This window comes from Pelophylax lessonae (genome assembly GCF_965119305.1).
Source record: "Pelophylax lessonae genome assembly, chromosome: 2".
NCBI classification, from domain to species: Eukaryota; Metazoa; Chordata; class Amphibia; order Anura; family Ranidae; genus Pelophylax; species Pelophylax lessonae.
Genome location: NC_138769.1, coordinates 8261438 through 8276792, shown reverse-complemented (window position 1 = coordinate 8276792; position 15355 = coordinate 8261438). Strand labels below are relative to the sequence as shown.

Here is a 15355-nt window from a genome sequence, read left to right as displayed (position 1 = left end):
CCAGCTGAGGATTCTGGGTAATGTGTGAGTGAGCGGTGTTCCCTGCTGAGGATTCTGGGTAATGTGTGAGTGAGCGGTGTTCCCTGCTGAGGATTCTGGGTAATGTGTGAGTGAGCGGTGTTCCCAGCTGAGGATTCTGGGTAATGTGTGAGTGAGCGGTGTTCCCAGCTGAGGATTCTGGGTAATGTGAGAGTGAGCGGTGTTCCCAGATGAGGATTCTGGGTAATGTGTGAGTGAGCGGTGTTCCCAGCAGAGGATTCTGGGTAATGTGTGAGTGAGCGGTGTTCCCAGCGGAGGATTCTGGGTAATGTGAGAGTGAGCGGTGTTCCCAGCGGAGGATTCTGGGTAATGTGTGAGTGAGCGGTGTTCCCAGCTGAGGATTCTGGGTAATGTGTGAGTGAGCGGTGTTCCCAGCTGAGGATTCTGGGTAATGTGTGAGTGAGCGGTGTTCCCAGCTGAGGATTCTGGGTAATGTGTGAGTGAGCGGTGTTCCCAGCAGAGGATTCTGGGTAATGTGTGAGTGAGCGGTGTTCCCAGCAGAGGATTCTGGGTAATGTGAGAGTGAGCGGTGTTCCCAGCAGAGGATTCTGGGTAATGTGTGAGTGAGCGGTGTTCCCAGCAGAGGATTCTGGGTAATGTGTGAGTGAGCGGTGTTCCCAGCAGAGGATTCTGGGTAATGTGTGAGTGAGCGGTGTTCCCAGCTGAGGATTCTGGGTAATGTGTGAGTGAGCGGTGTTCCCAGCTGAGGATTCTGGGTAATGTGAGAGTGAGCGGTGTTCCCAGCAGAGGATTCTGGGTAATGTGTGAGTGAGCGGTGTTCCCAGCAGAGGATTCTGGGTAATGTGTGAGTGAGCGGTGTTCCCAGCTGAGGATTCTGGGTAATGTGTGAGTGAGCGGTGTTCCCAGCTGAGGATTCTGGGTAATGTGTGAGTGAGCGGTGTTCCCAGCTGAGGATTCTGGGTAATGTGAGAGTGAGCGGTGTTCCCAGCAGAGGATTCTGGGTAATGTGTGAGTGAGCGGTGTTCCCAGCAGAGGATTCTGGGTAATGTGTGAGTGAGCGGTGTTCCCAGCTGAGGATTCTGGGTAATGTGTGAGTGAGCGGTGTTCCCAGCTGAGGATTCTGGGTAATGTGTGAGTGAGCGGTGTTCCCAGCTGAGGATTCTGGGTAATGTGTGAGTGAGCGGTGTTCCCAGCTGAGGATTCTGGGTAATGTGTGAGTGAGGGGTGTTCCCAGCTGAGGATTCTGGGTAATGTGTGAGTGAGCGGTGTTCCCAGCAGAGGATTCTGGGTAATGTGTGAGTGAGCGGTGTTCCCAGCTGAGGATTCTGGGTAATGTGTGAGTGAGCGGTGTTCCCAGCTGAGGATTCTGGGTAATGTGTGAGTGAGCGGTGTTCCCAGCTGAGGATTCTGGGTAATGTGTGAGTGAGCGGTGTTCCCAGCTGAGGATTCTGGGTAATGTGAGAGTGAGCGGTGTTCCCAGCAGAGGATTCTGGGTAATGTGTGAGTGAGCGGTGTTCCCAGCTGAGGATTCTGGGTAATGTGTGAGTGAGCGGTGTTCCCAGCTGAGGATTCTGGGTAATGTGTGAGTGAGCGGTGTTCCCAGCTGAGGATTCTGGGTAATGTGTGAGTGAGCGGTGTTCCCAGCTGAGGATTCTGGGTAATGTGTGAGTGAGCGGTGTTCCCAGCAGAGGATTCTGGGTAATGTGTGAGTGAGCGGTGTTCCCAGCAGAGGATTCTGGGTAATGTGAGAGTGAGCGGTGTTGAATGGATAAAAGTCTGGCTCAGTGTCTGATTATCACAGTCGGGGATATAATGGTGAATATTGGTATCTGTTCTCTGTCCCCCCTCCCCCTGACCTTGTTGTACCGCCCCCCAGCGTCATCGTGTCTCAGTGGACCAGCATGCTGAGGATCGTGGCCGTACACTTGAATCGGATCGGACTTTCTTACGCCACGATCGATGGTTCTGTCAATCCCAAACAGCGCATGGATGTGGTAGAGGAGTTCAATGTAAACCCCCGGAGGCCCCAGGTATGAGATCACTTCTGGGACAAGGACCTCCCCTTATCCACTTACCAGCCGGCCCAATTCTGACACTTCTCCCCTATATAGAAAAATCTGTGGGGCTTCTCTCTTTTTTTTTTTTTTTTTTTTGCTAGAAAATTACTTGGAACCCCAAAAATTATATGTTTTTTGTTTTGTTTTTTTAGCAGCAGCCCTAGAGAATAAAATGCCAATTGTTGCAATTTTTTTATGTCACACAGCATTTGCGCAGCGATTTTTCTGCTGTCTCCATCTTTTCCTCAGCTAATCTCTGTAGTCAGCAGCCACTGTATTGGTTCTCGGGGGCTACTGATATCCAAGTAAGCCCAAGAACCACCGGAAAGCGGCGGGAGGGAGGGCAATCCCTACTTCTGCTTCTAAAAGTGATCCAGCAGCTAATCAGCCACTCGGATCACTTTCAGCAGTTAGAGAATGGCCGGCTGAAAAAACAATACTGGGGTTTGGCATATTGCTGCAGCCACAGTATTCCACATCAAATAGAGGACGTCTTTTGACTATGACCTGGTAAGGAAGTGGTTATATCAGACAGGTCTTCATTAAGTCCCTCTGCTGGCCAGTAGGGATGATCGAACGGTTCGGGTCGACCATCGGTTCGACCTGAACATTGGGTGTTCGCAATTCGGCCGAATTCCGAACTTTTTGCGGTAAAAGTTCGGAATTCGGTCACCAGAACCGCCCAAAATGCAATGGGTCAGGAAGTGGGCTTTAAAAGCCCGTGATTGGATTAGAAATGTCAGTAAAAGCAAATGAGGGGGGCAGGAGTCTGCTAGGAACGTGATTGGAGTGACTACGGGGACCAGAGGCTAATCAGGAGTGAATAAGCCCCCCCAGTATATAATATAGGGCTGAGTACTCCTTCAGACATGGTGGGTGAGGAACAATGGTGTACAGACACCTCCATTCCTTCCCTGGGGTGTTGTATTTATGGTCTTTCTTTTTCCCATGTAGGTAATGCTGGTGTCTCTCTGTGCTGGAGGAGTCGGATTAAACTTGATTGGTGGGAACCACCTCTTCCTATTGGACATGCACTGGTAACGCCCCATTTCCTCTCCTATTACATCACTCTACTGACCACTCTCTCCCCATATTCCTGCCCCTGTACTGACTGCACTCTCCCCATATTCCTGCCCCTCTACTGACTGCACTCTCCCCATATTCCTGCCCCTCTACTGACCACTCTCTCCCCATATTCCTGCCCCTGTACTGACTGCACTCTCCCCATATTCCTGCCCCTGTACTGACTGCACTCCCCATATTCCTGCCCCTGTACTGACTGCACTCCCCATATTCCTGCCCCTGTACTGACCACTCTCTCCCCATATTCCTGCCCCTGTACTGACCACTCTCTCCCCATATTCCTGCCCCTGTACTGACCACACTCTCCCCATATTCCTGCCCCTGTACTGACCACTCTCTCTCCATATTCCTGCCCCTGTACTGACTGCACTCCCCATATTCCTGCCCCTGTACTGACTGCACTCCCCATATTCCTGCCCCTGTACTGACTGCACTCTCCCCATATTCCTGCCCCTGTACTGACTGCACTCTCCCCATATTCCTGCCCCTCTACTGACCACTCTCTCCCCATATTCCTGCCCCTGTACTGACTGCACTCTCCCCATATTCCTGCCCCTGTACTGACTGCACTCCCCATATTCCTGCCCCTGTACTGACTGCACTCCCCATATTCCTGCCCCTGTACTGACCACTCTCTCCCCATATTCCTGCCCCTGTACTGACCACTCTCTCCCCATATTCCTGCCCCTGTACTGACCACTCTCTCCCCATATTCCTGCCCCTGTACTGACCACTCTCTCCCCATATTCCTGCCCCTGTACTGACCACTCTCTCCCCATATTCCTGCCCCTGTACTGACCACTCTCTCCCCATATTCCTGCCCCTGTACTGACCACACTCTCCCCATATTCCTGCCCCTGTACTGACCACTCTCTCCCCATATTCCTGCCCCTGTACTGACTGCACTCCCCATATTCCTGCCCCTGTACTGACTGCACTCCCCATATTCCTGCCCCTGTACTGACCACTCTCTCCCCATATTCCTGCCCCTGTACTGACCACTCTTTCCCCATATTCCTGCCCCTGTACTGACCACACTCTCCCCATATTCCTGCCCCTGTACTGACTGCACTCCCCATATTCCTGCCCCTGTACTGACCACACTCTCCCCATATTCCTGCCCCTTTACTGACCACTCTCTCCCCATATTCCTACCCCTGTACTGACCACTCTCTCCCCATATTCCTGCCCCTGTACTGACCACACTCTCCCCATATTCCTGCCCCTGTACTGACCGCACTCTCTCCATATTCCTGCCCCTGTACTGACCACTCTCTCCATATTCCTACCCCTGTACTGACCACTCTCTCCCCATATTCCTGCCCCTGTACTGACCACACTCTCCCCATATTCCTGCCCCTGTACTGACCGCACTCTCTCCATATTCCTGCCCCTGTACTGACCACTCTCTCCATATTCCTACCCCTGTACTGACCACTCTCTCCCCATATTCCTGCTCCTGTACTGACCACACTCTCCCCATATTCCTGCCCCTGTACTGACCACACTCTCCCCATATTCCTGCCCCTGTACTGACCGCACTCTCTCCATATTCCTGCCCCTGTACTGACCACACTCTCCTATTCCTGCCCCTGTACTGACCACACTCTCCCCATATTCCTGCCCCTGTACTGACCACACTCTCCTATTCCTGCCCCTGTACTGACTGCAGTGTAATCATTATTTTCTCTTACGTCCTCCGACAGTCGCCACCTCTTCATATTCGTCACATATGGGGTATTAGACTTTGCTCCGAAGGAGTAGCTAGGCAACAGAATATGTTAACATTAAAGCTTTTAACATATCCCACCCTCAAGGGGTGGTCCCCTCAGTCAATACCCTCCTACTTCCTGCAACCATATCTCAGTTTTAATGTCTAGCTTGTCAGGAGTGGCTGGCTCTCTCTGTGCTGGGACTTTCTGTCCCAGACTCTTTCTTCTTTTTGAAATTTTATTTGAGTTTTCTCTCTCTTTACTTAGCTGTTCTTTTTGTCAGCGTTAGTTCTTCTGATGAAGAGGATTCGTGCGGGCTGGGTCTCGGGCTGATCCCCCTGGTCGCAGGTCGTGGGTCAGTGGCTTTCCAGCCTGCCATCGAGCGTTCAGCCAGGTAACGCTCCTGGCACAGTGAACGACCCATCCCTGTTCGGTGCAGGGATGATTGGTGAGGTGGCTACCTCACTGGACGCTGTGCGGTTTCTTAACCCCCATTTTGTGCGTCTTGAATGCGACTCTCCCTGCCTCATGTGCAGCGGCTTGTTCGCCTGTGCGGGTCCCCCACGCCATGTGAGGTAAGTGTATTTATGTGGGGACCTGTCTGTCTGGGGGGGTGTCAGTCTGGGACTGTGTAACCTGCCTTTAATCACACTGCTTGTCTCCCTATCTCTCGGCTGCATGCTGTGGGCTGCAAGGGGGGGGGGGGAGCTGTGTGACACTGTGTGTGTCAGGCTGGTCAGTGTGTGAAGCTGTGTGCTGTGGGGCATGTTTTTTTGGCATGTTTGGGCATATACAGCGATCGCTGCGGCGATCTGACATGTATTCTGATACTGGAATGTAATGTGTGTTTTAATGCACTGTGGAGCGGCGGTTTCGGCGCCAAACGACGCCATTTTGCCTGCACTCGCTCCGGCCGCATGTTTTACATGCATGGCGGCCATTTTCTTGTAGCCTCCATAGGCTTACATAGAGCGCCCTGGCAGCATCACTTCCTCTTTCCAGGAACACCAATCGAGGCAGCAGCAGCGGCGAGGGTCTCCTCAGGTTTTATCCTTCTGTTCTTGCTATCCATTGCCTGTGTTCAGTTTGCATATTCCCTGTGGGGGTCTTATTGTGCTTGAGTGGGGTGCGGTGGGCTGCGCTTGCCGCGCTTGCTTAAAAGGGGCAGTTAACCCTTTGTTGTCTGGCATTACAGGGGCAATGGATTCTCAGGAGGGCAAATTTCCTACAGCATTGGTGGAAAGCCAGGGGACCGCTGTTTCCCCCCCAGGGGGGGATTTAGCCACTATTGTGGCTGGCCTTGCTGCTCAGGTGCAGATGCTGGTGGCTGCTCAATCTACTAAAAGGCCCAGAGTTGCTCTTTCCTCTGATTCTGAGGGTGAAGGTGATGGGGCTGTTATGGCGGGGGCCTTCTTATCGGGGTCCCGCTCCTCTCTTGATCTAGTGGGGTCCGAGGTGGAGGCTGAAGTTGAGGGGGTTGATAATTCTCCCCCTGGCTCGCCTGAAGAGCTTGCAATCATGGATGAGTTGATTGCTTCCATAAAGCAAGCGCTGCGTTTGCAGGACGAAGTGTGTCCCCCCGCCGCCTTGGCGGCTTATGGGACGCAGAGAAAATGCAGGACGCCGCAGGTTTTTCCCTGCAATGATGATTTTCAGCGCGCTGTTAAGGAACAATGGCGCAATCTGCGCAAACCTTTTGCGGTACCAAGTAGATTCAAGCTGCGTTATCCTTTTTCGCCTTCCACTGATGAAAGGTGGTGTGTGCCTCCCCCAGTGGATCACGCAATTGCGGTTTTGAACAAAGCCACTGCGATTCCTGCAGAGGATTCCCCTGTGTTCCGTGATGCCACGGATAGGAGACTGGAGTCTCTTGCCCGTCATACTTATTCTGTTACGGGTTCTATGCTTAAGGCTCTGTTTGCTTCTCTCATGGCGGCCCAGGCGATCGCAAGTTGGACGCAGATGCTTAGGCGCGTCCTAGTGGCCGACTCGGCCTCGCCGGCGACCCTGGATATGGTGGATCAAATCCACCAGGGTGTCATGTATCTGTGTGATGCGGACCTGGACCTGGTTCCGTTGGCTGCACGTTGGTGTCCGGGGGCAAGTCGTTTCGTCCTGTCTCGTGGACGGTGATCACCACGGACGCCAGCCTGTCGGGCTGGGGTGGAGTTCTGGGCGTTCTGTCCGCCCAGGGGACTTGGTCGGAGGGGGAGTCTTCCCTTCCGATCAACATTCTGGAATTGCGTGCGATAAGTCTCTGTCTTCATCGCTGGACGGACCGGCTGCAGGGCTGCCCGGTTCGGGTGCAGACGGACAATGCCACGGCGGTGGCCTACATCAACCACCAAGGGGGCACCAGGAGTGCCCGAGCGGCTCGAGATGTGGCCGACATTCTGTCTTGGGCCGAGACTCATGTCCCGGCGATAACGGCGGTTCACATTCCGGGGGTGGAGAACTGGCAGGCGGACTATCTGAGTCGCCAGACCCTGGATCAGGGGGAATGGTCTCTCCACCCGGCTGTCTTCCAGATGTTGTGCGCGAAGTGGGGTCTTCCAGATGTGGACCTGTTCGCGTCTCGTCTCAACAACAAGGTGAGAAGGTTCGTGGCAAGGACGCGCGACCCTCGGGCAGACGCGTCGGACGCGTTAGTGGCCCCGTGGCATCAGTACAGGCTGATGTACGCGTTTCCACCGATTCAGTTGCTGTCCAGGTTCCTTCGCAGGTTACACTCGGAACGCAGCACGGTGATTCTTGTGGCACCGGACTGGCCTCGCCGGTCCTGGTACGCAGACCTCGTGAATCTGGCGGTCGACGCCCCGTGGCGTCTGCCTCTTCGAGACGATCTACTGTCTCAAGGACCGATTTACCATCCTGCTTTACAGTCGCTGGCTTTGACGGCCTGGCTGTTGAGACCGAGGTCCTGAAGGAGAAGGGTCTCTCTCCAGAGGTCGTTCATACTTTGATCAACGCGAGGAAGTCTTCCTCGGTGAAGGTTTATTACCGTACTTGGAAGGCCTATTTTGCCTGGTGTGAGTCCAGGGGGTTTTCACCCCGCACGTACTCGGTTTCCCGTGTGCTGTCTTTCCTTCAGACGGGTGTTGATCAGCGTTTGGCGCTGGCTACGATAAAGGGTCAGGTGTCTGCGCTGGCCGTTCTGTTTCAACGTCCCGTGACTTCCAACTCCTTGGTTGGCACCTTTGTTCAGGGTGTGCGGCATCTGGTTCCCCCTAGGAGGGATCCTCTGCCCCCTTGGGACTTGAATCTCGTTCTATCTGTGTTACAACGTGCTCCTTTTGAACAGATCAGGGAGATCTCGTTGTCTATGTTGTCCAAAAAGGTCGCCTTTTTGGTGGCGATCACTTCGGCTCGCAGAGTGTCGGAGCTGGCGGCTTTGTCCTGCAAGTCTCCGTACCTGGTTGTTCATTTGGATAAGGTGGTCTTGCGACCTAGTCCTTCTTTTCTTCCGAAACGAGTTTCGGAATTCCATCTTAATGAGGATATTGTCTTGCCTTCGCTGTGCGCGAAGCCTAAACATCCAAAGGAGGTGAGATTGCATTCTCTGGATGTTGTTCGGGCGATGAGGGTTTACCTTAAATCGACTGAGTCTTTTCGAAAGACGGACTCCTTGTTTGTTCTTCCAGAGGGTCCTCGGAAGGGCATGGCGGCTTCGGCCTCTACCATCGCCAAATGGATCAGGCAGACCTTTGAACAGGCCTATGCTTTGCAGGGAAAGGTTCCTCCTGTACCTGTGGAGGCGCACTCTACTAGATCTTTGAGTACGTCTTGGGCCTGTCGTCATGGGGCTTCTGTAGCCCAGGTGTGTAAGGCGGCGACTTGGTCGACCGTGCACACTTTCACAAAATTCTACAAAGTAGATGTTCAGGCATCGGCGGATGCTTCCTTTGGCCGCAAGGTTCTTAGTGCGGCTGTTCCCTAGGGTCCCTTGTTGGGGACTCCTGGCTGTTGGGATAAGTTTTGTATCCCCTGGTTTTTTTGTCTTTTCCTGGGTTGTTGCTCCTGTTGAGCACTTGCTTTTTGCTGTTGCCCAGCTGGTTTCCTTCCTTTTGGTAAGGTTCCTTTCTTTGATGCGGAGACTGCGTTGCCTTTCGGCGCGGATGCGTTTCCCACCCCTCATGTTTGCACTGCTTTGGGACGTCCCCATATGTGACGAATATGAAGAGGCGGCGACTGTCGGAGGACGTAAGAGAAAACGGAATTTTTGTAAAATCTTACCTGTAAAATTCCTTTCTCTGAGTCCTCCGACAGTCGCCGCCCCCGCCCCTCTTTTGGGGTTTGGTTGTATACTCTACTGCTATTCCACTAAAACTGAGATATGGTTGCAGGAAGTAGGAGGGTATTGACTGAGGGGACCACCCCTTGAGGGTGGGATATGTTAAAAGCTTTATTGTTAACATATTCTGTTGCCTAGCTACTCCTTCGGAGCAAAGTCTAATACCCCCATATGTGACGGATATGAAGAGGCGGCGACTGTCGGAGGACTCAGAGAAAGGAATTTTACAGGTAAGATTTTACAAAAATTCCGTTATTATTCTATGAAACAGAGAGATGTTTGGTTGCTATTAGCAGACAATTCTTTATTTAAAACAAAGTGTGTCTATCTACTTCCCTCTCAGGAATCCTGCGCTGGAGGACCAGGCGTGTGACCGCATATACCGCGTAGGACAACGCAAGGACGTGGTGATACACAGGTCAGAGGGGTCCTCTGCTGAATTAAAGGGAACCTCCCCTGCAATCATAGCAATGGAATCACACAGACACTGCAATACTGACATACAGAGGCCACACCCTATTATCATAGTGCCACCCCCTCCCACATCTCCCTATCATAGTGCCACCCCTCCCTCCACATCTCCCTATCATAGTGCCACCCCTCCCTCCACATCTCCCTATCATAGTGCCACCCCTAATTCCACAATCTCTCTATCATAGTGTCAATCCTCCCTCCACATCTCTCTATCATAGTGCCAATCCTCCCTCCACATCTCTCTATCATAGTGCCACCCCTCCCTCCACATCTCCCTATCATAGTGCCACCCCTCCCTCCACATCTCCCTATCATAGTGCCAATCCTCCCTCCACATCTCTCTATCATAGTGCCACCCCTCCCTCCACATCTCCCTATCATAGTGCCACCCCTCCCTCCACATCTCCCTATCATAGTGCCACCCTCCCTCCACATCCTAGTATCATAGTGCCACCCCTCCCTCCACATCTCCCTATCATAGTGTCACCCCTCCCTCCACATCTCCCCATCATAGTGCCACCCCTCCCTCCACATCTCCGCATCATAGTGCCACCCCTCCCTCCACATCTCCCTATCATAGTGCCACCCCTCCCTCCACATCTCCCCATCATAGTGCCACCCCTCCCTCCACATCTCCCTGTCATAGTGCCAACCCTCCCTCCACATCTCCCTGTCATAGTGCCACCCCTCCATCCACATCTCCCTATCATAGTGCCACCCCTCCCTCCACATCTCCCTGTCATAGTGCCACCCCTCCCTCCACATCTCCCTGTCATAGTGCCACCCGTCCCTCCACATCTCCCTATCATAGTGTCACCCCTCCCTCCACATCTCCCTATCATAGTGTCACCCCTCCCTCCACATCTCCCTATCATAGTGCCACCCCTCCCTCCACATCTCCCCATCATAGTGCCAATCCTCCTTCCACATCTCTCTATCATAGTGCCACCCCTCCCTCCACATCTCCCTATCATAGTGCCACCCTCCCTCCACATCCTAGTATCATAGTGCCACCCCTCCCTCCACATCTCCCTATCATAGTGCCACCCGTCCCTCCACATCTCCCTATCATAGTGTCACCCCTCCCTCCACATCTCCCTATCATAGTGTCACCCCTCCCTCCACATCTCCCTATCATAGTGTCACCCCTCCCTCCACATCTCCCCATCATAGTGCCACCCCTCCCTCCACATCTCCGCATCATAGTGCCACCCCTCCCTCCACATCTCCCTATCATAGTGCCACCCGTCCCTCCACATCTCCCTATCATAGTGCCACCCCTCCCTCCACATCTCCCCATCATAGTGCCACCCCTCCCTCCACATCTCCCTGTCATAGTGCCACCCCTCCCTCCACATCTCCCTGTCATAGTGCCACCCCTCCATCCACATCTCCCTATCATAGTGCCACCCCTCCCTCCACATCTCCCCGTCATAGTGCCACCCCTCCCTCCACATCTCCCTGTCATAGTGCCACCCCTCCCTCCACATCTCCCTGTCATAGTGCCACCCGTCCCTCCACATCTCCCTATCATAGTGCCACCCCTCCCTCCACATCTCCCCATCATAGTGCCACCCCTCCCTCCACATCTCCCTGTCATAGTGCCACCCCTCCCTCCACATCTCCCTGTCATAGTGCCACCCCTCCATCCACATCTCCCTATCATAGTGCCACCCCTCCCTCCACATCTCCCCATCATAGTGCCACCCCTCCCTCCACATCTCCCTGTCATAGTGCCACCCCTCCCTCCACATCTCCCTATCATAGTGTCACCCCTCCCTCCACATCTCCCTATCATAGTGTCACCCCTCCCTCCACATCTCCCCATCATAGTGCCACCCCTCCCTCCACATCTCCGCATCATAGTGCCACCCCTCCCTCCACATCTCCCTATCATAGTGCCACCCGTCCCTCCACATCTCCCTATCATAGTGCCACCCCTCCCTCCACATCTTCCCGTCATAGTGCCACCCCTCTCTCCACATCTCCCCGTCATAGTGCCACCCCTCCCTCCACATCTCCCCGTCATAGTGCCACCCCTCCCTCCACATCTCCCCGTCATAGTGCCACCCCTCCCTCCACATCTCCGCATCATAGTGCCACCCCTCCCTCCACATCTCCCTGTCATAGTGCCACTCCTCCCTCCACATCTCCCTATCATAGTGCCACTCCTCCCTCCACATCTCCCTATCATAGTGCCACCCCTCTCTCCACATCTCCCCGTCATAGTGCCACCCCTCCCTCCACATCTCCGCATCATAGTGCCACCCCTCCCTCCACATCTCCCTGTCATAGTGCCACCCCTCCCTCCACATCTCCCTATCATAGTGCCACTCCTCCCTCCACATCTCCCTATCATAGTGCCACTCCTCCCTCCACATCTCCCTATCATAGTGCCACCCCTCATTCCACATCTCCCTATCATAGTGCCACTCCTCCCTCCACATCTCCCTATCATAGTGCCACCCCTCATTCCACATCTCCCTATCATAGTGCCACTCCTCCCTCCACATCTCCCTATCATAGTGTCACCCCTCCCTCCACATCTCCCTATCATAGTGCCACTCCTCCCTCCACATCTCCCTGTCATAGTGCCACCCCTCCCTCCACATCTCCCTATCATAGTGCCACCAGTGGCGGCTGGTGCTCAAAATTTTTGGGGGGGCGCAAAAAGAAAAATGTAATAGGTATTGCTTCGTGTCAAAAAACGCAGTAAAAAATTGTGTGACTTTGAAGTCATGGTACAGGCATGGCACAGGTGATGGTATAGGCATGGCATAGGTGATGGTACAGGCATGGCACAGATATGGTATAGGCATGTCACAGGTCATGGTACAGGAGATGGTATATGCCCCCTTTCAATGCAGAGACCAGTGTACATGCCCCCTTCAATACAGAGTTCAGCGTGCGTGCCCCCTTCAATGCAATAAACACTGTGCTGTGCCCCCTTCAATGCAATAAACACTGTGCTGTGCCCCCTTCAATGCATTGAACACTGTGCTGTGCCCCCTTCAATGCAATGAACACTGTGCTGTGCCCCCTTCAATGCAATAAACACTGTGCTGTGCCCCCTTCAATGCAATAAACACTGTGCTGTGCCCCCTTCAATGCAATGAACATTGTGCTGTGCCCCCTTCAATGCAATGAACATTGTGCTGTGCCCCCTTCAATGCAATGAACACTGTGCTGTGCCCCCTTCAATGCAATAAACACTGTGCTGTGCCCCCACAATGCAATGAAAACTGTGCTGTGCCCCCTTCAATGCAATAAACACTGTTCTGTGCCCCCTTCAATGCAATGAACACTGTGCTATGCCCCCTTCAATGCAATGAACACTGTGCTATGCCCCCTTCAATGCAATGAACAATGTGCTGTGCCCCCTTCAATGCAATGAACTCTGTGCTGTGCCCCAACAATGCAGAGTTCAGCGTGCATGCCCCCTTCAATGCAACTGTGCTGTGCCCCCTTCAATGCAATAAACACTGTGCAGAGTTCAGCGTGCGTGCCCCCTTCAATGCAACTGTTCCGTGCCCCCATCAATGCAGAGTTCAGCGTGCGAGCCCCTTTCAATGCAGAGCGCCACAGCATTGTCCCCAATCACTGCAGAGCGCCACAGCATTGTCCCCAATCACTGCAGAGCGCCACAGCATTGTCCCCAATCACTGCAGAGCGCCACAGCATTGTCCCCCAATCACTGCGGAGCGCCACAGCATTGTCCCCAATCACTGCAGAGCGCCACAGCATTGTCCCCCAATGATTGCAGAGCGCCACAGCATTGTCCCCAATCACTGCAGAGCGCCACAGCATTGTCCCCCAATGATTGCAGAGCGCCACAGCATTGTCCCTCAATGATTGCAGAGCGCCACAGCATTGTCCCCCAATGATTGCAGAGCGCCACATCATTGTCCCCCAATGATTGCAGAGCGCCACAGCATTGTCCCCCAATGATTGCAGAGTGCCAGCATTGCCCCCCAATGATTGCAGAGCGCCACATCATTGTCCCCCAATGATTGCAGAGCGCCACAGCATTGTCCCCCAATGATTGCAGAGTGCCAGCATTGTCCCCCAATCGATGCAGAGTGCCAGCGTGCGTGCTCCCTTCAAACTTTCCTGGCGGCGCGGCTCAGCTTCTTCCTCCTCTTCTGCGGCGGGTCCTTCTCCCTCGTCTCGGTGGCGGGAACCGGCGGGCGGCCTCTCCTCTTCTCTGAGCGGCGGTGACGGTGAGTGACTGACGCACGCACCGGCACCGCCCCCATTGCGACGTCAGCGATATCCTGGATGATGATTGGTCCAGGCTGTAGACTGGACCAATCACAGCCAGGATATCAGAAAGTGGGGGTGTCCAATCGCAAAGACTTGCGCCCAGGATACCCCCCTACCCCCCAGAAGGCAGCCAATTGGCGCCTCTTCTGGGACGTAACCCCCCCCTAGCCACCAGTTCCTTCAGGCGAGGCCGGCGAACCCAATTTTTTTTTGTACAACTTTATTTGTTCGTTTTTGTTTTTTTTTTTTTTCTTTTTTTCTTTTTTTTTAGGGGTAGGGGGGCCCACATCTCCCTATCATAGTGCCACTCCTCCTTCCAAATCCTATTATCATAGTGCCACTCCTCCTGTCATAGTGCTACCCGCCCCCCCTTCCAATGTCCTACTATTATGGTGCCACCCCTCTCTCTACATGTTCTCGGCTAATAGTGACATCCTCTGCCACCCATCCTCGAATTATAGTGACACCTGCGCCCTCCACATCCTATGATCATAGTTCCATCCCTCCCTTCATGTCCTATTATAGTTCCACACTACTATTATAGTTCTACCCAACCCTCCTACCACAAAGCTACCCACCCCACATCCTGATATCATAATTCTACCCACCCTTATGCCCTGCAAATATAGGGCAGTCTCTCACTCCACATTCTACTATTACACCCACTCTCCACATGTCCTCCTATCATAGTGACACCCGCCCCCCTGCATGTCTTCCTATAATAAGGACTCCCATCCCCCACATGTCCTCCTATAATAGTGACACCTGCCCCCCACATGTCCTACTATAATAGTGACACCCCCCACATGTCCTACTATAATAGTAATACCCAGCCCATCCATGACATGAAATGAGCAAACTCTCCAGGTAATGGGTGCATAGGCATTGGATGAAACCAGTAAGACACGGGAAGGAGTTCACTAGCTGACTTCATTACCATGCACCCATCAACAATGTTTGTATAGCATCTCTCCAGGCCTGCATTTGCCTGGCTTTGTCTATGTAAAGGCCCGTACACACGCACAGATTGTTGGCCGTAAATTGTCGGCCAACGTCCGATCGGCCGATTGTAGGCTTGTTAGTATGATGCTTCCGACAACCAACTGCGAATTTTCGGCCGAAAAAAATCTGGTGTGCAGGCTATAAAATTTTTGTTGGCCAATAACAGAACGGCCGATTGTTTGTTAGTCAGTACAGATTTCAGCAGACAAAAAAATCAGATGAGCAAGACTGGGCATGCTCAGAGAAGAAAAAAAGTCAACCATCACATGACATCACTTCTGAAGTTGGTTTTTGTTGGCCAACAAAAGTCCAGTGCAAGTCTAGAGCACATTTCAACCAACAAACAACACTGGACAAAAGACGGCCGATCGGTCGGCCAACAATCTGTGCGTGTGTACAGGGCTTAAGCTGCCGCAGCTGCTATGTTTGCACAGTATCCTCAGTGTCCACCTAGAGGGGTCGGGCCCTTGCTC

The 15355-nt window shown here is 53.3% G+C and overlaps 1 protein-coding gene and 1 pseudogene across 2 annotated transcripts in view; both read left to right on the top strand.

Moving 5' to 3' along the window:
* Positions 1–15355, top strand: part of LOC309545902 — a 1177957-nt pseudogene that overhangs the window by 553940 nt on the left and 608662 nt on the right. The window lies entirely within an intron of this gene.
* TTF2 (transcription termination factor 2) overlaps positions 1–15355 on the top strand; it is an 83957-nt gene that overhangs the window by 67682 nt on the left and 920 nt on the right. Inside the window, exons 22-24 of the mRNA XM_082245327.1 lie at positions 1877–2030; positions 3012–3094; positions 9487–9561. Of these exons, the coding sequence (XP_082101453.1) occupies positions 1877–2030; positions 3012–3094; positions 9487–9561 (312 nt within the window). The remainder of the gene's footprint in view (positions 1–1876; positions 2031–3011; positions 3095–9486; positions 9562–15355) is intronic.